Genomic DNA, 24,575 nt, shown 5'->3' on the forward strand with positions numbered 1-24,575 from the left:
TGGCTGGGTTACATAAAGAAAGTGTGTACTCTCACATTCCAGAATTATTTAACCAGAGGCTCTCTCTGCTTCCAGTCAGGGATCAGTTTTATGCTTTGTGTAATGTTAAAGAGAGCACCGAATTCTCAAAATGTACAGTGATTGACTGTGTAACAGTTACCAAATCACCTTGAATGGAACCTTTTCTAACGTGGGTCACTAACATTCAACACATATATGTATCTATAGACCATACACTCTTTGGTTGCTTTTCTGGAACCTATTTGGTATTCTGTTCATTTGTCCCTGCGCTTCATGATCACTTCAAACACTTATTTATTTTATGCTTTTTTTTTTTTAATTGCATGTCCCCCTTTAAAATCGATTTTTGATTCCAATTTTGAGGGATGCCGATTTTAGAAAACACTGAGTCGCTATGCTAGATTCAATTATTACCCTCTATTCCTATTTGTTTAGGGGTGTCTGAATACATCCAACACTTAATTAACCAGAAGAAAACATTATGCTCACATGTGCTAACTTTACTTGTTTTATGCTTGATTGCGCTATTTGCACATATTTTTATGATGAGTATGCTCTCTTGGATCTAGGTCATATTTGGAGGCATTTTTAATCAAGTTTCACTGAGATTTTCTGCTGTATAGGAAAACATTAGTAAATTGGTACAGTTTTGTCAAATTATGAGATTTTATTGTTTCTAGAGGATATGTTTGTTTCTTTTATTACTATTCTTAACCGAATCAAGACATTTTGATCTGTCTAATCTGGAGTTGCCAATGACAGGCAATGACAATCAGATAGGTTTGAGCAAGGAACTTGGCGAACCAATCCTTCAACTAAAGTTCAGAATACCAGGTTGACCGAATTCTCTTACTCAGATTATAGAAATCCTTCCATTATTTTACCAGAGATGCTGACATAACAAGAGAGGGAGAATGCAGGTGCAGAGCAGAGTATACATCCTGCCAAGGTACAGTGGTTTGCAAGGCGTGTATCTGAAAAGAATCGAGGATTTTGTAAGACTTTGTTTCACCGATGTAGTACAGGACCAGCTGGGTCCATTGTTAGCAGATCTGCATGCCCAACTTTCTTCCCATTTTGTGTGAGAAAAGGTCTAGCCAAAGACTAGAGACCGCAGCACTGCAGAAGATGCCTCTGAAGGCCGAACCAAACTGCATACGATAACACTGGTCACACAGCCAACATGATCAGAAATCAAACGCCCAGCACTAATATGCTAAAACAACATATAGGGTCACCCAGACGGTGCTAGTGCCTTCTGCTTTCTGTGTCCTACTTTTAACTTATCTGTGTTACTTAGCTATTAATAACCTATTTTTTAGAGGAAATACATGACTGGACACTGGTGTTAATAAGTGTTATTTATTGCATCACATCATATTTTAATTTCTACCTCACTCCACCTTCTGGAGCTAGCCCGGAGTGCCTGTATTTGCTACAATGAGAGAACCAAATGCCAAAAAGAGCAACTTAGTCTTTCAAATTGAGTGCCATGGGGCACCAGTGGTAAACAACAGTATGAATAAAGAACACTGCCCCGTAACCACAGACTACCCTCAGAACCCACAAAAAGACCTCGCACTTACAGAGGAGGCAACACTTTAAACAGCATCCTTTCATTACGAATCCTTCCTGCATAGTTCCTAAACTCCAATATAAAAACAAATCCTATATCTTCTTTTAGTAAGTACCACATTTCCCTTAAAGGCTACAAACATTTCTACAAAGCCATCATGGTGTCAAAGTAATAGAGGTTCCACATAGCATGCATGGTCGTGGGCCAGGATCCACGAAAATTTCTAGAAAGCATAGCAGTCTTACTGGTTTCACCTGGCGAGTGTGGTTTCCATTGTGTTCTCGGCTGAAGTCCATTTGGCTGTTAGTGCAATGTTTTCACTGAAAAAAGAATATTCTGTGCTGGATAAAAAGTTTATTTATTTGTGAAAAATCTTGCAACAAAGCAGAAAAGAAGACTACTCCGTGTACCTGATATTTCTGAATAGACATTCTACAGCAGGATCCATCTTCATCACTGTAGGATAAAGGAACTCTTTACTGTCCTTCCTTAGTCCCACAGGATGAAGCAAAATTGAATGATTTTATGAATTTTCCGCAGTGCTATGAATGCAAGCTTGACACTGTCCAAGCAATTTGTGGTCAAGTGGAAAGACTTTTCTGTATCATATCTTCCTAGAAAAGACACAGCAAATCCTCCATAAACAAGCTTAGAGGAGTTTTTAGAAATAAAAATGCTTCCATTTTAACTTCTAGGCGCTTCCGGAAATGCTAGCACTCTCTTGCGCTAGCCATGCTCCAGGCCTTTCAGGGGTTTCGGTTTAATTGGATGTTTAACGTCTTTTTAATTTTCTTGGTGCAGTTGGCATACTCCAGTTTTACACACATGCTGGAGATGAACATGCAATTATTTGATGTGTTTCCGATTACTGATAAATATCGTATGATCGGGAATGAATAGTTACTTACATATAATGCTTGTTCTCTGCTGTGGGTCGGCATTAAATTGATAGATAATGCACCTGCCTGCTCATTTACGCCATGAGAGCTGGGATAATGCAGCAGTTTGCTACTTTAAACTTAAAGGGCGAAAGAATGTCTGCTTTGAAGAGGCTGCTGCACATCTAGCCAGTTCTGCTCTGTTAAATCAGAAAGGATTTATTAAACCCAATTTTCTTTTTTTTACTTTCATTTGTAGTAAAATAAAGAGAGAAAGTCATTAAATAGTCAAAATTAAAATATATGAAATATTTACTTTTTAAAAATTATGCCTCTTTTAGAAATAAAAGTTTTACTTCTTAATAAAAAGTACCCATGATGGAAAACAACGTTTAAAGAAAATGATTTTTACTTTCTTAATTTTAAGCCGATATAACTGAAGGGTGTTAGCACAAATGAGAATATCCAAAAGTATCGTGAAAGTCATGTGAACACATTCAGTTTTTCACAAAAGCAAAACATTCATAATTATTTAAATTCCTTTACCGAACAGACATTTTCTGAGTGCTCCTAGTTAAAATAACATGAACCAACCGAGCACCAGAGGGCATCATTAAAACAGTTCAAGTCATCTTCAATTCGACAGTGTTTGCAATGTAAAAAAAAAAAAAAATTCCCAGATGGCAGAGTCTGCTCAATCCAACTCCCAGAGGATGCCTGTCATGGAGAAATGACTGATTTGCACAGGTCTGATGCAAATATTTACGCGCAACATCAGAGTTTACTACAGAGCGGGAATGCCTACTAAGGAGGCGCAGCTGGAATAAAAATAAAAAAAAGGACATGGGGTGCATGGATTTCTGGTGTTGCACATTTAGGATAAGCAGCGAGGATGCTTACTGGTGTAGAGAGGGGATACCATATTCCTGATGATTTGTTTGCTTTCACATACAGAGGCCGTGTACTCATGATGAGTGGGTTTGAATTCTCACATGACTAGTCATGTGCTTTTTGGTTGATAGGAAGGGATTACCGTGGGCCAAAGCTGCAGGTTTAAGAGAAGTGTCAGATTTCAACAAGGAGCGGGTTGTCATTCAGGGTGAGTATCTGCATGGAGACTCACAGGCAAGGGGAGGAAGCAGGGTGACCACACATTAATTCAGGGCTGGCCACTGTGTCTGTAATAACCTGCAATGATGTGATCTATTGCGTTCTAGGTGTTGCCTTCTTGCTTTGCTGGCAGGAAAACTAAGTAAGCTACCTCACCCGAACATAATGGTTAGTAGTTGAAGGTTTTAGGACTGGAGACTGTTATTAGTGACCTGGTCTTACCCTATGAAGATGTAACTTCACATTCATAATGTGATACTTGGACTCCTACAGGCGGGGGCAGTGCATTCACAATGAGCCGGTTGTATTCACGCAGGGGATGAGCATTATTGATTACCAGTTGAGATTGCATGGGCAGGTTTTGTGCATTATTCAGGGGTGGCTACCAAGGGCATGTGAATTCATAAAAAGTAGCTAAGATTCTCACTGGCAAGGGGACATGTTCACCATAAATACCTACAGGCAGGAAAGAGGGTCCCCATTTATTAACTACTTGAATTCTCAGACGCAGGGGTATAAGTTAAGGAGGAATGGTCTGAATTCCCACACAAAGAGAGGATGCCTGTTAAAGAAGAGAGGCTTCTATTCGCACAGGCAGGCTGGAGATATGCACTCAGGATAAAAGGCTGGGATTCACATAGGCAAGGGGATCGGATTTCTGTTGGCACAGACAGCATGTTCACTAAAAGCAACAGAGATACTGGAAGAAGGTGGCAGGGAGGTTGTGTAGGGTGCATAATCATTAGTGGCTTGGATTCCAGAAGGCAGAGTGCACACATCAAGAGGAGTGACTTAACTTGAAACAAAGCCAGTGACTGCACGCTCAGGAGGAGAGGCTCAGATAATCAGCAGGAATCTCGCAGGTAGTTGCCCAAAGGCAGCACGAGTAGGGCAAAGGAGAGAATTGTATCCCCAGAGAGCCCAGAGGTAGAATATTGTATGGCCAGTTTCTTAACTATATGTTACTGCTTCTGCAATGACAACAATAAGAAATTGCCATAATAAATATGTTACTTACCTTCTGTAAAACGTTTTCTGGTGGATTCTCTATCTAACCACAGATTCCTCGCCTTTGGAGTATTCCCCAGGTGTCAAAATGGATCTGGAAAAACTTCAAAGCAGTACTCCTGTGCACTCCGAGATGGCACAGTGCAGTTACCCATCGACTTTGTTCTGCTCCAGAAATGACAAACTGAGCCACATATAAGCACCACCCATGCGTGCTGACATCAGTTTCTGTTACAGGGTTGTCTGTGCCCTCAGACGCAGATTCCATTGGCAAAGTGGCATGACCATTATACTGATACCTAGGTTGGAAACATTTTGATGGAAAAGAGTCCATTCCACAGAATTGGGAGGTGGGGTTGGAAGGACAATAAGGAATCTGCAGTTAGATAGATTATCCACCTGAAAGAGTGCTACCAAAGGTAAGTAACTTGTTCATTTGATGAATACATCTAACCGCAGATTCCCCACTTTGTGAATAGATATCAAAGCAGTACCACCCAAGGTGGTAGGTCTGTGGACTGGCTCAGATCATAAAGTCCTGCAGGATCGAACACACAAAACGTCCATCTTTATTTGACCTGACTATCAAGACAGTAGTATTTTGAGAAAGTGTGCGCTGATGCTCTACGTAGCAACCTGAAAGATATCCAAGAGTGTCACTCTGCATTCCAATGCAGTAAATGCAGCCTTGGTTGGATTAAAATGAACCTGTAACCCTTAAAAAGGCTGCTTCTTAGTTAGTGCATAGCAAATGTTAATGCAGAGAACTATCGACCAAGAGATGGTTGATATCTGCACTGGCTTTCACCTTTCTCTGCCCCCGAGAAGCCCACAAATTGCTGATTGTCCATCCAGTGGGCTCTAGTATGATTAATGTAAAAATGGAGGGTTCTTTTGAGATCCAATCAATGTAGTCAATACTTATCTTTCGATGGAAGGCATGGCAAAGAATCCTGGAAGGGTGTTAACCTACCTGACATGGAAAGGGGTTACTACTTTCAGCAGGAATGCAGCTCAAATTATAAACAGTTTGACTGGAAAAATAAATGTTTTACAAGGCAGCTGGACCTAGAGTGCCACAGTTCACTTGTTAGACGAGCTGACATTATTGCGACCAGTAAGACAGTTTTCTGGGTCAAGAGGTGTAGTGGACAACTGTGCATTGGCACCAAAGAGGTGCACATTAGAAAAGTGCAACTGTTGTTTCACAAAGGGCTTTGGCGGAAACATGTGCTGTAAACCCTAAACAAACCTCATCACAACAAGTGATTTGAACAAAGAAGGCGGATTCAGCAACCACAAAAAGAAAAGCTGAAGAGCAGACAAGTTGCCCTTAACAGTGGCCAGAACAAATTCTCTTTGGGTCAAAGATAAAATAAATAAACCATCTGCCAGTTTTGCTAGTATGGGTCCATCTGGTGGCTGTCACTCCAATCCACAAACTTGTCCCAGCACTCAGCATACACCGTTTCTGTGGAAGGATAGCTCTCTCTCGAGGTTGTGAATTTTATCTTGGCAACTAAATGAAATGGAATGAACTGCTGTCACTCATTCTCCATGCATGGAGGTACAGGTTGCGTAATCCTGGGGGCCAGACCCTGCTCTGCTGCTGAGACAGATGATCCTCCAGACGCAGTGGCTTGATCAGAGGACAGATGCTCATGCCCAGAGGTTCCTCATACCACACTCTCCTGGCCCAATTTGGAGCCACTAAGATGACTTTGAGGTGGGTCATTCTTGATCTTCTTTAGAACACGACCCAGGGGAGATAAGGGTGGGAAGGCAAACAGGAATCCTGATAGGCGGTATGCATTGCCGGGAGAGAGCATCCTTTGGGACTTCAGTGCACAAAAATGCTGACATTGCGCAATCTTGGCAGTGGGGAAGATATCGAGCCAAGATTCTTGCCACTGCTAGAAAACTACCTGTAGTACTTCAGGGTGTCACTGCTATTTGTGATCCGCTAAGCATCGGCAGTCGAGTTAGTCTGCCCTGGCATTTAAAGATCCTACAAAGTGGTTCACAACCAGAGAAATTAACTGATGGTTTAGTCAGTTCTAGAGGTGTAGAGCCTCCTGACATAGGACCCAAGACTCCATCCTGGCTTGTGGCAGTACCGCAATGTGGCAGTACAACAATGATGTCTGTGAGAACCTGAACCAGCCTTCCTGTGATGGTTGGCAGGAAGGGCTTCAATGCCAAGCGAATTGCCCTCAACTCCACCAGATTGATGTGGAATAGGGTTTCTGCCAGAGGCACTTCTGATCGCCACCTATCCTAGATGGCCTCCCCAACCCAGCAGCAATGCGTCAGTCACCCCCGTCCATTCTGGGTGGGTTAAGGCGGGAGGAGGAGGGTCTGGTGCTGGCCTAATTACAGTCAAGCAGTCACCACTCAAGATCCTTTGTAGTCTCCTCCGAAACATGGATGGAATACAATTCATTTGGTGCTATACTCACTGGCACTTTAGATACCATTGCAGAGTCAGCATATGCCGTCTGGCACAATCGACCAACAGCATGCAGAAGGCTAACAATTCCAGTAGCCCCAGAGCCATCCTCAATGAAATCCAGGATAGAGGCTGAACCACTGGGATCATATTACAAATATCCTGAACTCTCTGCTCAGGGGAAAAGGCATTAAACTGCACCTTATCCAGGATAGCTCAGATGAATGGGAGCATCAGAGAAGGATTCATGCGTGACTCGGCGAGTTGATAGTGAGCCCTAACGATATTAGAACGTTTGCAGTTATCTGGAGGTGATCTACAACTGTGTGGAATGAGCAAACCTTCAACAGGTAGGGAAAAATTGAAACACACAACCTCTGAAGGTTTGCTGCAACCACTGTCATCATCTTTGTGAACACCCAAGGGGCACTGGTGAGGCCAAAAGGGAGGATAGCAAACTGAAAATGCTCTTGGCCCACTATGAAGCGTAGACAACAAATGTGTCCCTGCAGGATGGAAATATAGAAATAAGTGTCTAGCAGGACCAACACTACCAAACAGTATCCAGGATTAGCAGACAGATTTTGGTCTAGCGTAAGCATCTTGAATTCATGCTTTCGCAGGAAGGCATTGAGAGGGTGAAGAACTAAAATAGGATAAATGCCTCCATCCTTCCTAGGCACAAGGAAGTAGCATGAATAACCGTCTCTATGGCCCCTTTGGTCGAAAGGACCTGCACTTCCTACTACAAAACAAAGATGTAGTCCTCTTTGAGTCGGCCTAATGGGTGGAGAAGGGGTGGCAGGGTAGAAAGAAATGGGAAGGTAAAGCCCAAAAGAACACCTTGGAAGACCCATTTGTTGGAATTAATGTCTTGCCACTCTTGGGAGGAAAGGACTGACCCTGCCTCCTAAAGGGTGGGGGTGTTGGACAGGGCACACTAAAATGGTTTAGATGTTGTGGTTGCTAGAGATGTGAGGGACGGAGCTGTGCGTTGCCTCTGATTTCCTGGATGTTGTCTCTGGGATTGGTGACTCGACCATGAAAGGGCGGAGGGGCTTGTTGCACTGGCGATGGCGTCTGATGTTATCTGTATGCCAAACCTCTAGCATTACCACGAAATTGACTAAATTATTGGGGAAGCTGCCTGGCAGTTGTGGAGATTTCCAAACAACGAGCTATTGCACAACTCTTCGAAACTTTCGAGGACAGAGGCCTGTTCTCACTAAAGAGGCGAGACATATCCATCAAAGATGCCTGAAAATCCAGAGAAGCCTGGGGACCTCAAAGCATGGTGCCAAAACACGACGCTTGTGCCAACTGCCGAACTTAAGTAATCAGTCATATCTGGCCCAGACCAGATACATTTAGTTGCATCCCGGTCACCCTGAATAGTTTGGGCTAAAGACACTGGTAAGTCATCAGGAGCCGCTGATAAGATGGGACTGTCATGTCACATAGCACATGGGTATAGCACTCAAAGAGTCAAATGCTGTCTACTGAACAAAGGGCAAGATCAAAGGAGAAAAACATGTGTTAGCCGAATGCCTCCATAGACCTGTATTGGCGACAAGGAGGGATTGTAGGAAAAGCGTTAGGGTTGATTTTGCAGGTGGACGACTGCACCATTAAGCTCTCCAGAGTCTGGTACAGCGTAAGAAAGTCAGCCCCAATTGGAGCCACTCTATGATGACGAGTGACCGGTCTATTGACTGGGGGGCCAGAATATGGCTTTGATCCCGTGCCTGACAGCAAATTCGTAAGTGCTCCATTAAATTGCATAAGAGGTTTGGTCGGTGGCTTGCCAGGCTGAAGGGCCTCCGTAAGAGAGTTAGTCTTAACCGCCGTAATTGGGAGCTGTAGATCAATATTCTCTGAAGCTTGTGTGATCATTACAGCAAATGGCTCCATGTCTGGGCCACAACGGGAGACTAATCTGGTGTCCTAGGAGGAGTCCAGGCTACTGACATCCTGCAGCTATTCGTACCAGTTGTTATCCTCATAATGAGGGACAGATTTGACCCCATTATCACCAGAAGTCTGACTGTGGTCTGAATTTGAGCCGAAAATCTGATGTAGTGTTTGTGTGTGACTGTATAGTAAAGGCAGTGAGTCGGAGTCAGAGGGATTGCCATCTGGGCCGCCACAATGGGATTAGGGCGCAGCCTGGGCAGGGGTTGAGAAAAGTTGGTCTCAAAGTCTGAAAGTACTCTAGGTAGGGGATCCTCCTCCGGCGCCAGCATTGATGTCAAAGGTACCAGCGCAGATTGTAGTGCCAGGCATGAAATCGGGAGCGCAGCCGGTGCAGAACCTGAAGCGGGTTTAAAGTGCACAGACCGCGTAGACTGTGAAACCACCAATAGTAGTCCAACTGGAGGCCTTTGCAGATCCTTAGCGTCTGGAGGCACCCCAGAGGGAGCCGGAAGCTTGGAAAAATGCACATCATAGCTTCTCTAAAGGCCTTGATTTGTTGTGACATCACCAGAGCAAGCGGATTGGCGGGATGCATCGAGACCAGATTCGGAATTGGCTACTCAGGAGAACGGGAGTGAGACTGCGTAGCACATGGTACCTGTGCGCCTTCACTGGAGAATGCCAGGAAGGAGACTATTCCGGTTTAGATTTTGTTGACTTCTTCTCTGAATTACCAAAAGACTTCGACCACAACAAATAAATGCCACGGGAACAGGACACTGCTTTTGACTGTGAATGGAACGGAGTGAAATCTTGCGGTGTGTTGCGACACAGAGCTTTACTTTATGATCTCATATGTCCTTGGGTTCATCTGGGCACAGTCTTTGCAGGTTTTGGAGTCGTGTCCTGACACCAGACACACACCTTGGGGGGCATCTGTCAAAAACATCAATTTGAAACAGTACCTACAAGGTTTAAACCCTGTAATTTCAGGAGGGGACATTTCCTTTGCACACAGGAAAAACCTTTGACAACATTTTTAGGGGAACAATCTCGTCTGATACTAAAGGGGTAGCGCTCCAGCACTGCGTCTGGAGGCACAGAGGGGAAAGGAACCTTCATTGACCCACACGGTGGTATTTATTTGCAACTCGTCATTCCCGGAGCAGAACATCGTCGATGTAAAGCTACACAGTGCCAAATACTGGTGCACAGGCGTAATGCCTGAAGGTATTTCTAGATCCAATCTGATGACCTGGGAATATTAAGAAGGTGATAACACTGCGGTTAGAAGTATCATCAGAAAACATGTTAACATAACTTCACTTTCTTCTGTGCAACTCTAGTTCAGCCCTTGAAAAAGTATCTTAAGTTCTTAACTGCGGTTTAATGAAACCCTTGCTGCCAAGCAATATTTGAATCCAGCAGTTACATAAGGTCCTTTCAAATAGTGACTTTGAGTGCCTGTTTGTGATGCAAGTCCTGAAATCAAGAATCTTGGCCTCTGCTCAAAAAATGATCACAGATGGTAGCGTAGCGTCTCAATCTCTTCAAAGACCGGATTAGACGCTATGGAGGACAGCAGAGACATCATTAATATATATATTCTCAGAGATGTTAATGTTCTCTCCCTACCAGCCAAAGCTTCCCCAAAGCTAGGGTGACTCACCAGGAACTAGCAAAGCCCTCACACAAGTTCTAAAGTGCTCTGTGACAGGAAGATGTGAGCATCCCAGGGTTCCCTCTCCCGAATAAAGCTGTGGCAATAAAATATTTCAGTGAAAGAACACCTTCCCTCTTGGCACTTGGTGGTTGTTTGCATTCCTTATTTGGTAGCCATTTTGTAGCCAGTTCTTGTGCGAAATGCTGCTACTCCGGAATCTCATCATGGTACTCTGGGGCTTCTGGGTGGTATCCTGGAACTTGAGCATGCCACTCTCCCAGTGATTCCATCATGTCATCACCTGGCAGAGTTCTGTTCATGTCCTCCAACTGATAGTACATATAGTTGCCATCTTTGCTCTTCCCCTTGGCACAGCACCATGAAGCTCTTGTGATGAAACAGAGTGAAACCAACACCAGGAGCAGAGCAAGAAAGGCTGTGATGATCATCCAGAGTTGCCTGAAAAAGAAAGAAGCAGATTATTTACTCAGGTACGCTCGATACGCAGAGACGGAACAGGCGTGAACAGCGACACAAGGCTTTCCTTTCCCCAGTCCCACTCCGAGCGAATCAAGCCTCACTCAAGTGTTACATACTGAAAAACAATTCTGCATAAAAAGGTCCTTCCTTTGCATACATACAATGTAAATCAACAACTATAAGTGTTTCCTTAGACTGAGTGCACGCACATATAGTGCAGTGCGAAAAGTTACTCGCTTTCAGGAGCTCTGCAAACTTTAACAGCAAATTCCGTCTCCTGCTTAGTCTGTGCTACAGCTCGATAAGGTAGGCCTAGTATGAGAGCTGGGGAAATCCTGACTGGTTTATCAGAGCGCTGGGTGGCCAGCTGAGCAGTGCTACTCCGGTCCTCATGGCATGCACTGGTAGAACTCTGTGAAGGTTTTGCTGGTTTTAGTGGGGGTGGGGGGTAACATAATGTGCATCAATGATAGGGAAGGGTACATTATTTTTGCTTGCCAGTTGACCCGCACATACCGTGTGTGGTGTAAGGTGATCCTGAATGGGAGCAGGGGGGGGCCCTCTTGAGCCCACCCCCTGGGACTGCGGAAGGACACCAAGGAGGGCTTGTCAGAGCGACGGTCCTAGAGTGATGGTGAATCACTTCGTGCTAGGGCTGAGTAAGGGTACTACTAACCCCACCTTCACATTAGGAATTTGGGACCACGTGTTTCAAAAGCCTGAGAGGACAAGGAAGGAAGAAGCCGGGAACACACAACCTTCAGAGTGACCATTAGTAACAAACAACAGGATCCCTCTTACTCGGGCAGGAAATTCTGCTGTGCCGGCGAAATGTTGTCCTTCCCCGATCCAAGCATGGAGGCAAAACACTGGCTGACTAAAAGACAAAAAGAAAACTTCATCAACAAGACAAAAAAAAGCGCATTTCTAATGCGATTAAAAAGTGAAGCAACATGCAAATGAGATGGCTGCAATCGAGACCACTTCAGACTCGGCTCCAGCCAAGCCGGTGACAGCCCAGCACAAGGCAGAGGCTACTCATGCGCAAAACCATGCTGGGCTCAGCCACGCCAAAGACACATCTGGAGACACACAGGACAAGGCACTCGAGAGTGCCGAGCACAGCCACGCCGGACGGGCCATACACAACTATAAAGGTGCAGCCAAATGTCAGCCTTAATCGCTCTCACTAAGCTGTTCAGCTCTGGTCATGACTAAACCAAGAATGCTGTGCAAGCAAGCGCGAGTGTCAGTCTCTCAGACTCTCTCAGTCTCTCTCTCTCAGGGTTTTACGCATTCTTTTGAAACTGAGGGATTGCGGCGCGCACTGGCACCTGTGTGCAGTGCTAGTGTGTTGGTGGGGATAAATAGAGGCAGACGTGCACTCCCTGCTGTGTGCGGTAGGGATGCCACCGTGAGGGTGTTTGTGAAGGGGTATGCCCAACAGGGGCTTGCAGTGCATGGACCACATCATCACGCCATTCAGTGCAGAGCGCGACGCAGAAGGAGTCTGTGTGTTTCTTTAAATGGCCTTGTCTACAGTGCAAACATTAACTCTGAAAATCTGAGTCAATGTACGAGCTGTAGGCAGCACAGCGCTGCAACACAAACAGGCAATTACTGCTCTGTGTCAAGCTGTGCAGTCGGCAGAAAATGCATTTACTATGCGACGGGCAATTTTGGGAAAAATAAAGTCACAGACCCCATCTGTGCATGGCCCCCGCGCTGAACAGTATCTTGATATGTCGTCTGCTCAGGTGAGCCAGACCTGAGATGCCGATACGAGGTGACGTTACGCTCCTTTGAAGTAATCGGTCCCGCCAAAACGAATTAGGAAGGTTTGATGTACAGACACCTTGGAATAGCGGAATAACCGGTCATTCAACGTATATAAAGATAAGAAAATAACGAATTGACCGTTGTTGAATCTATGATAGAAATTACTGAGCGTGAACATGAATAGTTCCCTATAACGCTGACGAGCGGTTCTAGAAGATACATCCGCTCAATTAGGATTGGAGTATGATGCAACAAGTCAATCAAGCAACTCTGGTTATTTAAGAACTGCGATTCAGAGTCTTAATTCTGTATTGGAGTGTGATGTACTGAAACAACACGCCAGTCGGGTCATTTAAGGACTGTGACCATATGGTCCGATCCATATATTGTTTTAAATCGATAAAGAGAGCTGTTTTAAATTCATTGGTCCTGAAGAAGGTGTTACAAATAATATCTTACACCGAAACGCGTCGACAAGAGGACAAATTTATATTTGTGTTTTTATATTAACTTTATATGTATGCAATGCAATTTTGATTCCCATATTGAATGTTTTCTAAATAATGTTTTTTGATCTAATTATGTGCAATTATTGACTTTATTTGTTATTGACAGTAATTTTTCACACATGATTGTTGTTTTTGAAGATGCTTTACCCCATTGTATTTTTGATAATTGTGGACCAATCACTGTAATACAAATTTGAGGTACAGAACAATTACCAAACTGAATAAAATAACAATATATTTTATCTTTGTTGTGTTTAGTCTTATGGATTCCTTATCTTTGGTTCAATATACATTGATCTTTAACCTGTAGTTGGAGACTTTTTAATAAATCCATGAGGGAAATTTGATAGTTTTTAACGTTGTCTGCTCAGGAGTGCAGAGGTGCCCCAAGTGTACACAGCTGTGTGGACCACTAGTATGTGCAGAGCTGTGCAACTGTTAGTATGTGCACAAGTGTGCACTAGTACATGAAGTATGGAGCTGTGCTCTGCCATGCGTGCACAAGGTAGGCAGATTTGTGCTATGGCGGGTGTGTCCTGAGATGGCACTAAAAGGTGCGTGGAGACGTGTGCCCCCGCGTGGACCGGTAGATATGGAAGCAGAAGGGTGCTCTGGCGGCTTCGTACGTGGTGTGTGAATCTGCAGTGTGTACCAGCGGCTGCGCGGAGACGCATGGGGATGCCGGGCATGTCAGTCAGCACGTGTGCTGCACGCCCATAGAAAGGGTACCGGTAGGCCTGCACAGAGCTATGAATGAACGTGTGTATGTGGAGGGTGTGCACCACTGCGTACATGCGCACTGGAAAGTCTGCGTAGATGTGTTCACTAGTAAAGCACGGGGATGAAGCCCGTCGGCGCTACCTGCAGGGCAACAACCATCCATCCATCACAGAGAGGAAACTCGGTTACTATGGAGAACACTCCCCACAAGAACGGAGGAGGCTGGGAACAGAAACGATACAAGAAAGCCACTACCTTTGTAGAAGGAGTTGTTCACGCCCAGCTCGTAGGTCACATTGCAGCTGCCCGTCTGGGTATGGCAGGGGCACATGTTCTCACACCTGCACATCTGCTGACAACGAGGACCGTACCATCCCAGGTCACACTCTAGGGGGAGAAGAGCAAACAATCTGTGAGGTGCTGGGGAAACCGCACTCAGTACAGGGGGTCAACACTCCTCAGCCTCCAGGCTCACGCAAGGCTCTTGGGGAAGTGTCACAACATGAGAACTCAGCCGACATACACAAGGTAGTGACTAAACCAAGATACATGGCCGGGAAAGGGCCTGAAGGTATTGATGCACGACCACCAGGCTTACTTACAATATAAGTGCTTTTACAGAAGCAACAACTACTGACTGGAATGTCTTATGCCAGAAGTGCATTTTGATAATCAATTTTTTTAAATTTTATTTTGCTTACAACTAACAAACTTAGATCACAACGTACATATTACATTGCCTTAGTGCTCTTGTCCCCTCCATGTACATAAATCTCACAGCATGCTATAATGTGCGCACCGTCTCTTTTGGTGCTCGTGGGGGCAGCCCCTGGCAAGTCCATGCTTTCTTTAACTTCAGCGCTGCGGTCCACTCCCCTGAGTTGGCCACCGAAGGGCGGCGGCGCAGAGTTCCATCTCCAGAATCCAGCCATGTCTTCTGTTTGCCCTGCAAAGCCTGATCCCCCGGTTACCTCCCAAGTCTTGCAGTGACCCCAGAAGGGCCCGTCTGGGTGAGGGACGGACTGATCTGGGCAGCTCTTCTGACAAGGACGCGAAGACACTGGGTCCAGTATGGGGATACCACTGGACACCTCCAGATACCATGAAAGAAGGATCCCTCCTCATAGTGAAAAGACTTTGGGGACCTGCCATGAACTGTGTGCCAACACTTCTGTGGGGTGAGGCAGACCCATGTGAAAGTGTCTGTTGAACCAGACAGAGTTTAGCTGAAGTCACACTTGTACATGCGCGGGGCCGCTTGCCCCTCGCTGTCATCCAGGGACCCAACTGGTCCATTTCCTCCTAAGGGAAGCAAATGGATCCGGTGCATAACTACTACAGCTTTGTAGATACGTGAACCCCCTCTTTACCCAGTGGGCCCAGAACCTCCTCCACCTCCAAGGAGTTACATTCCGCAGCCTCTCCCACCTCCGGCCGATGTCCCCCTGGGGCACACCGCAGCAGCAGAGCTCAGCAGAACGTGGACCTCTTCAGGTCAAACTCTTCCTGCCGTTCCTAAAAGGATTTCATGAAGCTGCCCAACCTGACGTCCCCAAATCTGGAAATACGATAAGGCCCCACCTCCCAAAGCCAGCTAAGTACTTGGGTTAGGACCCATGGGTACTCACAAACTTTCTCTCGGGCACCAAATTTACAGTGTGGTTTGTGGCCGAGGGCCGCACCGGTGGGGGCGGGGGTCAGAGGGGGCTGGGCTGGGCTGAAGCAAAAAACAATTGTGACCATGAGGTTGAACACAGGTCCCTGCAGCAGACGCCTTCTTCCACTGAGCCACCAGACCCGGCATATACACACATCTATCTCTATATCTCTCTCTCTCTCTCTCTCTATCTCTCTCTCCCTCCCTCTCTCTCTCCCTCTCTCCCTCCCTCTCTCCCACCGTCTCTCTCCCTCCGTCTCTCTCCCTCCGTCTCTCTCCCTCCGTCTCTCTCCCTCCGTCGCCCTCCCTCTGTCTCCCTCCTCCCTCTGTCTCCCTCCCCCCTCTCTGTCTCCCTCCCCCCTCTCTGTCTCCCTCCTCCCTCTCTGTCTCCCTCCTCCCTCTCTGTCTCCCTCCCAGTCTGTCTCCCTCCCTGTCTGTCTCCCTCCCTCTCTCTCTCTCTCTCTCCCTGTCCCTCTCTCTCCCTGTCACTCTCTCTCCCTGTCACTCTCCCTCCCTCTCCCTCCCTGTCTCCCTCCCTCTGTCACCCTCTGTCTGTCTCCCTCCCTTTCCCTCTCCCTCTCCCTCTCTCTCTCCCTCCCTCTCCCTCTGTCTCTCTCTCCGTCTCCCTCCCTCGGTCTCGCTCCCTCTCCCTCCCCCTGTCTCCCTCCCTCCGTCTCTCTTTCTGTCTCCCTCCCTCTATCTCTCCCTGTATCTGTCCCTCTCCCTGTCTCCCTCCCTCCATCTCCGCCTCCCTGTCTGTCTCCCTTCCTCTCCCTCCGTCTGCCTCCCTCCCTCTGTCTCCCCCAGACTGCGCCTCTCTGTCTCCCTCTCTCTGTCACCCTCTGTCAACCTCTGTCTCCCTCTCCCTCTGTCTTCCTCTCCCTCCCTCCATCACCCTCTGTCATCTCACCCCCTGTGTGTGTGTCAGCCCTCAGCCCAGGCTGAGACAGCTTCCCAGCGCGCACACAGCCGCACTGAGACAGCTTCCCAGCGTGCACGAGTATTTCACAGGTCTTTAAAAGACCATTTACATGTTAATAAAGCTTTGTTGTATTTCACCTCTTAGGCCCCTGCATCTCCAATTTGACAATCACTGGAATCCCTCAGCCCCCACAGAGCAGAGTCTCAGAGTCCGGGCTGCTGCACCCGGCAGTGTTTGCAAATTCTTTTTTTTTTACAACACAGGTAGGATGTCTGCAAGGTCCGCGGGCCGCCAAGGAAGGCTTGCCGGGCCGCTGGCGGCCCGCGGGCCGTACTATGAGTAACCGTGGACCGTTAGTCCAAGCAACCACCCACAAAGGCGTCTTCGACGCTGGCTCTGCGCAGGCGTTCACTTGAGGATTATAGGGGCCTGGTCTCAAGGCAGTGAACACCCCTCCCCCCCCCCCCCCCCCCCAACCGCGTGGGATCATGGGGGAGTCCGTGTATACAATCCATATTTATCAGTAACGGATACAAACTGAGGGAATTTGAGAGACATTTCCACGCATGGCTGCTCTCAGGGTTCTCGTGTGTTGCTCTGTGGAGTAAAACTTAATGGTTCGACGGTCAGCAACTTCTGATCAAGTGCAGAACATTCGACACCAGCCTGGATGAAATATTAAAGAGCGCACTTACTCATGGCTCCTAAATTACTGCTCGCAGCATTCACAAGTGGCTAGGTTTCGGCGCGAGAGCAGGGATCAGTCGTGTGCTCGCGCTCCTGGGCTAGAGGTGTAAAGTAAGACTCCAGTTCATCTGCTACAGGGTGAACCAGTCGCAGGAAGGACCCCAGCTCCTGGGCTGAGCATTCACAGAGCCCCGGTCCAGCAGTCACACCTTCGCTACTGTGCTACAGCGCAGAGCGCCGGCGGGATCCCGGAGATCTGTCAACATCAATAGTAATACCAGAACAATAATCAATGGCTCATGAACAATAATCAATGCGGCATGCCTCTGCCATTGACATACTGTTGTTCAACTTCATTGTAGCCCCGCGTGGCTGGGGACATATTCTTCGATGCAAGGAGCAGAGCACATTTAGACCCAGCACTACAAAAGCCAGTTATGAAGCCTGGCGACATGCACAAGCCCACACAAACAACATACGTGTATGGCATGCGTGTTGGTCTTATGGGTGTCACTGTTTTATATTATTGGTTCTGTGTTGGAGCTGTTGTTGCTTGAAGCCTGGAGGGCGTTAGGACAGAGCTGGACCTGGAGGTTGGAGTCATTATTCTGGAGATACCTGCTCAAGCAGATTTACTAGAGTCTTGAGTTTTCCTTGGATGATAAATGCCACATGTGAGCCAAATATCTTCTCACATTTCAAATGTCAACACCAGGCTGCAAGGGGTCCGATGCTTGCTTAAGCACCACACCCCGTAGTTTGATCATTGCTGCCCCTATGTTGGGTTTTGTTCAGAAACCAGAATTTGAAGGGTCCAGATACAACTCAAGTATAGACGTTTCTGCAGGAGATTGCAAGTCAATCTCCCCAATAGATCCGTGCAATGGTTCAATAGTTGGCGGGGTCCTTGAGAGTAAAGCGATACACTTCTTAATTGAGGAGCAATCATTACAGCTGTTAATGCTGGAGCGCCAAGGAGGCAATGATGATTCTGAGAATGGGCCTGCAGGTAATGCAGCATGTTCTGCCAGATCCAATCCAATCCTGGGATGGATGGGACTGAGTACTATGTCAGTGGCGTTGCATATTTTAAGATGAGGGACAATGTCCTCTCCGGTGCGAGTATTCGGATAGCCCTCCTGGGGTATCTTAGAACAGACTTGGAGGGGGTATCTACAATGGAGCCAGAAATGCAAAGGGAGCAAGAACAGGGAGGTGCTGGAAATAGGTGACCAAGTAAAGGGAGAAAGTGGCTGAGTGATAAGGTACTTTTAACCTGCCTCCATTATTTCCATCACCTCCAAAGGACAAGCACAGGTGTTATCGCCATTCAGGAGGGTGCATGGCCCTGGAATGCGTGCTTCCTTGTGCTTGTTTTCAGAGTCATCCTACCCCCCTCTTGATGCTACTGCCTAGTGATAAAATCCAGTATCCCCTGCGGGATAGGGTAATCATAACGGTGCATGTATACCACACAGCTTCATGCCAATGGTCGCATACCAAACAAAAGTATGCATCAGGATACTGTTATGCAAAAAACAAGAGATGCATAAGTTATTCGGGTCAGCTGCGACAAAAGGTCAAGTGACAACTACAGAAGCAGATTTCAATTCACACCGCAAGATGACAATACATAAATCAGGAAAGATAGTGATCTGCTTAGGACATACTCGTGTGCTACCTGGCATGCAAAGCAGCAGTTTCCCATCCCACCATTAGGTGGCACTAATACCCATGGGTTGCATATGGGTGTGAGCCTCAGACTGTCTGGTAGGTCTGATAAAGAACTTCACAAGAAGAACTCTGCATTAACAGGAAAGGACACAGTGGGTTACGCTCCTCAGATAATACAGGAGGTAATATTTCCTTGCAACAGTGAAACTGCCACTGAACACTTCACTCAGTTTTGAAAAATTGCAAATACCTGTATGGGAACAAAAGGCCTTACGTCCAATATCATTTTGCTACTCTTGATCTCATTCGAGCACAAAGGTCACTGTTACACCAGATGATATTAGACTCAGCATGGGGAAAGTGCTTTGTCGGGTGGGGCGGTCAGGTAAAGGGGCATCCTGTTTTCCTTTTTGATCAGTTTACAGATCTCGAACTTGGATGAGTTTCTATGAGGAGAAAGATGTTCCTCAAACACAGAAAAAGGGATGGGAGGCTGCTTACAATAAGACTAACCACTGGCAGTCGCTCAGGGTAGCACTCCAACCCATCCTTCTTTTGCCAACCATGCCGCCTCAGTTTCGACCCAGCCATATGCGAATCAGTCTTGACCTTGCTCCAATCAGAGTAAGTTCACCCTGACCCACAAAGCCATGTCCTGTCTGAACCGGAGCACATGCAACCAAGATAGGTTTTGCTCTGACTGGGTTTCTTCAGTTGGGTATAGCTTGGTTCGAGTGGCACGATGATCACGGGATTCATGTCTGGGCGTACCATTGCCACTTACGGCAGTACATCAAACACACGAAAGATGATGGGAGAAGTCTGGCTACTGGTTATCACTCAGAGTATCATCCCAACCTATCGTTCTTTTGTCCACCATCACCTTTTCTGTGTTTGATCAAGATGTTCCTCCTCAAGGCAGGGGATACACATCCCTGCATTTTATTTCGCTGATGACCATGTCATTTTCGACCTCAAAAACACAGGAGAGTAAAGGGTCATTTAACCTATTATATAAATACAGTAGTAGGAATGGTCTGTTGGTTAACTGCACAAAGGCGAAAGTTGTGATCTTTCACCAGAGACAGTGTGGCCACGATCCACAACAGTAAAGGCCTATTGCTACCTAGGCATCTTGGTGGTTGGTAAATCGAAGTGGGCGCCACTAGCCAGGGGAAAAAAAAGCCTGTGCAGCATCCCGAGAAAGGAGCTGACCAGATTCAATTTGCTTCATGGAGGTTGATTTCTGCTTCTGCTTATTAAGGCATGTATGCTCAGCCGGCACTGATGTACGTTACGCCCTCCTGCTTGTCTTCAGGAACAAAGATGTTGGCTAAAATGGCTGCTTTACTGCTGCTTGAGGCTGTGAACCTGTGGCCCAAAAGGTTGGCATAGGCAACTACAATGTAGTGTCCCCTTCAATCTGGTAAGGAAGTAGCTCTTGGTGCCTGTCATCGTACTAGATATTAACTAGGTTTTGAACCCAGAGGCTTGATAGACTCTGTTCATTTTTACTGTAGCCAACTCTTTCTTCTGAGCTCCTAGGAGTATTGCGACGTAATCCGATCGGTGACAATCCTGAAGATATACAGGCAGGAAGTGACCTCTGTCATGTGGTTTGCTATGGTCCTAAGCTTGCCCTTGCACAATTTTAATTCAGAAATTCTATGTTTTACTATGAGGAGCAATTTCTACAATTGGTATGTTCAGATGTTCTACTGCTAAGTAATATATCCATTTTTATTTATCTATGGTAACTAAACAGATGAGACATAAGTGTGGGGCAGTGTAATGTTTTTATATCTGTTGAATACATAATAATGGAAAGGAAATCCAAATCCCACTTATTGGATAAGCCATATATTAGCCTCAGGTGCACTGAGGGTGGTGGGCTGAAGGAAGGGCTAAGGGGACATTTTTATTTTCTCTCTTCTCTGTCTTTGAACTGCCTAAGTTGCACGCATACAATCCTTGTGTTCTAAGCTTGTCGTTCACTGTGACTGCCTGCATTTCAATGTAAAGATTCGTACAAAGTAAGGTATGCTATGTTATAGAAACCCGAACCTTAGCTAGTCCAACATGTTTCTCCATGTTCTCTCTGATGTGGTCCTGGCATCATTCTTGTCACCTATGAACATTCTGGAACAGACAGTAAAGTTACAACTATGCTCTGGACAAAGTATCCCCCATTAAGAGACCCAGCTGCGTGACCCAAATAACTCTAATTAACATTAGAAAAATACAAGTACGTGGCTATACATTGATCTTTCTAGATCCAGCAAACAATCAGGATCTTGTAAAGTGCAACTATACACCTGTGAGGGTCTCAAGGTGCAGGGTGGGGGGAGAGAGGGGTAGTCTACGGTTCAGTCGAAGAGCCACGTCTTGAGGTCCTTCCTGAATTGCAGCAGCGATAGGGATTGCCCGAGGTGCAGAGGCAGGGAGTTCCAAGTCTTCGCAGAAAGGTAGGAGAAGGATCTTCTTCCAGCCGTGGTCTTGCGGGACGGTGGCCAGGGCCAGTTGGGCGGAGCGCAGATGTCTGGTGGGAGTGTAGAAGGAGAGGCGGTGGTTGCGGTATGCAGGTCTGGCGTTGTGGAGGGCTTTGTAGGCGTGGATGCGAAGCTTGAAGGTGAATTTCTTGTTGACAGGCAGCCAGTGAAGGTCTTTCAGGTAGCCGGTGATGTGGATGCGGCGTGGGATGTTCAGGATGAGTGTTGCCGAGGCATTCTGGACAGTCTGCAGTTTTCTTTTTGAGTTTTTGGGTGGTGCCGGCATAGAGTGCGTTGCCGTAGTCAGTCTGCTTCTGATGAGTGCATGGGTGATCGGTTTCCTGGACTCGGTGAGGATCCACTTGAAGATCTTACAATGGAGGCAGAGATTGTGGAAGCAGGAGGACAAGACGGCATTGATTTGGCGGTTCACTGAGAAAGTGGAGTCCAGGATGATGCCAAGGTTTCATTCATGGTCCGTGGGTGTGATTGAGAGCGCTGCGGGCCACCAAGAGTCATCCCAGGTGGAGGGGGAGGAACCCAGGATGAGGACTTCAGTCTTGTCTGAGTTAAGCTTGAGGCAGCTGTCCTTCATCCAGGTGTCCACTGCCTTCATCCCGTTGTGGAAGTTAATCTTGGCAGCAGTGGGTTCGTCTATGAGGGAGAGAATCAGCCCGGTGTCATCAGCGTAGGAGACTATGTTGAGTCTGTGACTTCAGACGATGGCTGCAGGCGAGCCATGTAGATCTTGTAGAGAGTGGGGCTCAGGGAGGGTTCCTGAAGCATTCCGCAGCTGATCTCTGTGGGTTCTGATTTGAACAGTGAAAGTCTGACTCTCTGCGTTCGGCCGGTGAGGAAGGAGTGGATCCATTCTAGGGCTTTGTCGTGGAAGCCAGCGTTGCTGAGTCTTGCGCAGAGGGTGTGTTGGGAGATGGTGTCGAAGGCTGCAGAGAAGTCCAGGAGAATGAGGGCTGCAGTCTCGCCTCGGCTGGGGAGGTGCGGATGTTGCCTGTAGCAGCGAGCAGAGTGGTTTCAGTGCTGTGGTTGCTTCTGAAGCCTGATGTGTTTGCTTCTGAAGCCTGATTGGGAGAGGTCTAGGATGATGTTCATTTCAACAAACTCGGAGAGTTGCGCATCGATCGCTTTCTCAATGACTTTGGATGGGAAGGGGAGCAAAGAGACGGGCCTGTAGTTTTTGAGGTCCGTAAGGTCGGCAGAAGGTTTCTTCAGCAGGGGGTTGATCTCTACATGCTTCCAGTCTTCGTGGAAAGTTGCGGACTCGATGGGGCAGTTGATGGTGTGGCAGAGTTTGGGTGCGGTGGAGGTGTAGGCACTGTTGAATATGTGGTGAGGGCAGGGATCCAAGGGGGCTCCGGAGTGGATGGTCTTCATGATCCTGAAGGTGTCGTCTGAGGTGAGAGTAGTCCAGCTGGTCAAGGTCTGCAGGGGGCTGGAACCATTGGGTGTGGTGGTTGCGGGTGGGGTGGGTGAGCCTTGCTTTGGGAAGCTGTCATAGATCTTCTTGATCTTGCGGTGGAGTGCCATTGTTTGTTCCACAGATCAACGATGTGACAAGAAACATGATCTCCCACCTGTCATACCATTGTGATATTGAAATTTACTTCACCTACTCTCCGGCGGGCTGTTCTATTCCTCATAATCCCCTTAACCGGATTGACTAATGCAGTGTAGTTTATGATGGCCCCATCCAAAGCAAGAAATAAGCTACAAAAAACAATTATGTAGCCTGCCTAATTCTCAACCTGAAATAGCACAACCAGAACACAAATGCCAACACACGCCAAGAGGTCTCAAGACTGCTTATTAAACAGAAAGCCGAATAATATAGCAATTTCCTATGCCCTGTAAATAAATACATGCACAACCAGGACTACATAGATAAACTATGCCTTACTATCATACTGAATGCATAATGTCAGCCTCTCAAAATAAGTTATTGTTCTAGATGATACAAGACAACATTTATGGACAGGATTGGTGATAAGGTCTGGTAGCAAAGCATGCCCTTCTTTGGTGCTCAGCCCCGAGAAGGTCTTATGAAAGTACTTCAAAGTTCTGAAATCACACCTTTTTAATAAATCGAAAATACCCCTCTTGCTGTAGGCTGGACACCCCACTACCACTCTGGTTTGGTCCCTCTTTCAACTTGTCGTCGACTAAGAGCTCCTAAACCACTGAAAGGCAAAAGACTCTCAATATTATAAATAAAATATAAAAGGCACATCTTCATACAGGTTTGGTTTCTCCTTTTGTTAGTGTGACGCCCCTCATCCTTCCTTCAAAAATGAACTCTGGTAAATCAGGTGAACAACACACCCAGAAATGTACCTTGTTCACAGAACAATCCTTGGAATCCAGGTGGGCATGAACATGAGCCATGGACAAAATCACAGGTTCCTCCATTCTGACAAAGGCATTTTCTGGTGCAACCATCACCATAGAAACCAAAGGCACACACTGCAAAGGAACAGAAGAAAAGGATGTCAGGTTTAGCAAACCACTGCGTGCGAGGGTAGCTATGAAGTAGCTTTATAGTATTGAATTGAATTGAATTGAAAACGCTCTTATATAGCGCATGGCTACTCGAAAGCATCCCAGCGCTCAGGGAAGATAACCACAGGGGATAATAAAGGAACCATTAGCTAATCTACGATCTCTACTTTCTCGGAAAGAGCCATGTTTTTAGCTTCTTCCGGAACACAAGGAGACTGGGCTCTTGACGAAAGGATGAAGGAAGAGAATTCCACAATTTGGATACATTCAGTGAAAAAAGACGGCCACCAGAGCGGGATCTGTTGATTCTTGGAATCACTGCAAGATTCTGGTCGTTAGAGCGAAGGTTTAGAGAGGACTTGTAGGGCATTACCATGTTTTCTAAAATGGGAGGGCTTTTCCCATGGATGATTTTATGTGCCATACACAATGACTTAAAATGGACCCGCTCTTTCACCGGAAGCCAGTGGAGGGTTTTTAATGCGGATCTGGCTGATAAGCGGTGACTGGTGCCCGTAAGTAGCC

The 24,575-nt window shown here is 46.6% G+C and overlaps 1 protein-coding gene across 2 annotated transcripts in view; it reads right to left on the reverse strand.

The window, feature by feature from the left end:
* Positions 1–1,367: 1,367 nt before the first annotated feature.
* Positions 1,368–24,575, reverse strand: part of NAGPA (N-acetylglucosamine-1-phosphodiester alpha-N-acetylglucosaminidase) — a 128,153-nt gene continuing 104,945 nt past the window's right edge. The window contains exons 8-11 of one of the 2 annotated variants that reach the window (XM_085649045.1): positions 23,886–24,014; positions 14,363–14,494; positions 11,901–11,976; positions 1,368–11,078 (exon numbers count right to left, since the gene is read on the reverse strand). In XM_085649045.1, the coding sequence (XP_085505171.1) occupies positions 10,826–11,078; positions 11,901–11,976; positions 14,363–14,494; positions 23,886–24,014 (590 nt within the window). In that variant the 3' untranslated portion in view covers positions 1,368–10,825. The remainder of the gene's footprint in view (positions 11,079–11,900; positions 11,977–14,362; positions 14,495–23,885; positions 24,015–24,575) is intronic. The other variant, XM_085649046.1, reaches the window with a different exon arrangement.

The sequence above is a fragment of the Triturus cristatus genome, chromosome 3_2 (genome assembly GCF_964204655.1).
Source record: "Triturus cristatus chromosome 3_2, aTriCri1.1, whole genome shotgun sequence".
Classification (NCBI taxonomy): Eukaryota; Metazoa; Chordata; class Amphibia; order Caudata; family Salamandridae; genus Triturus; species Triturus cristatus.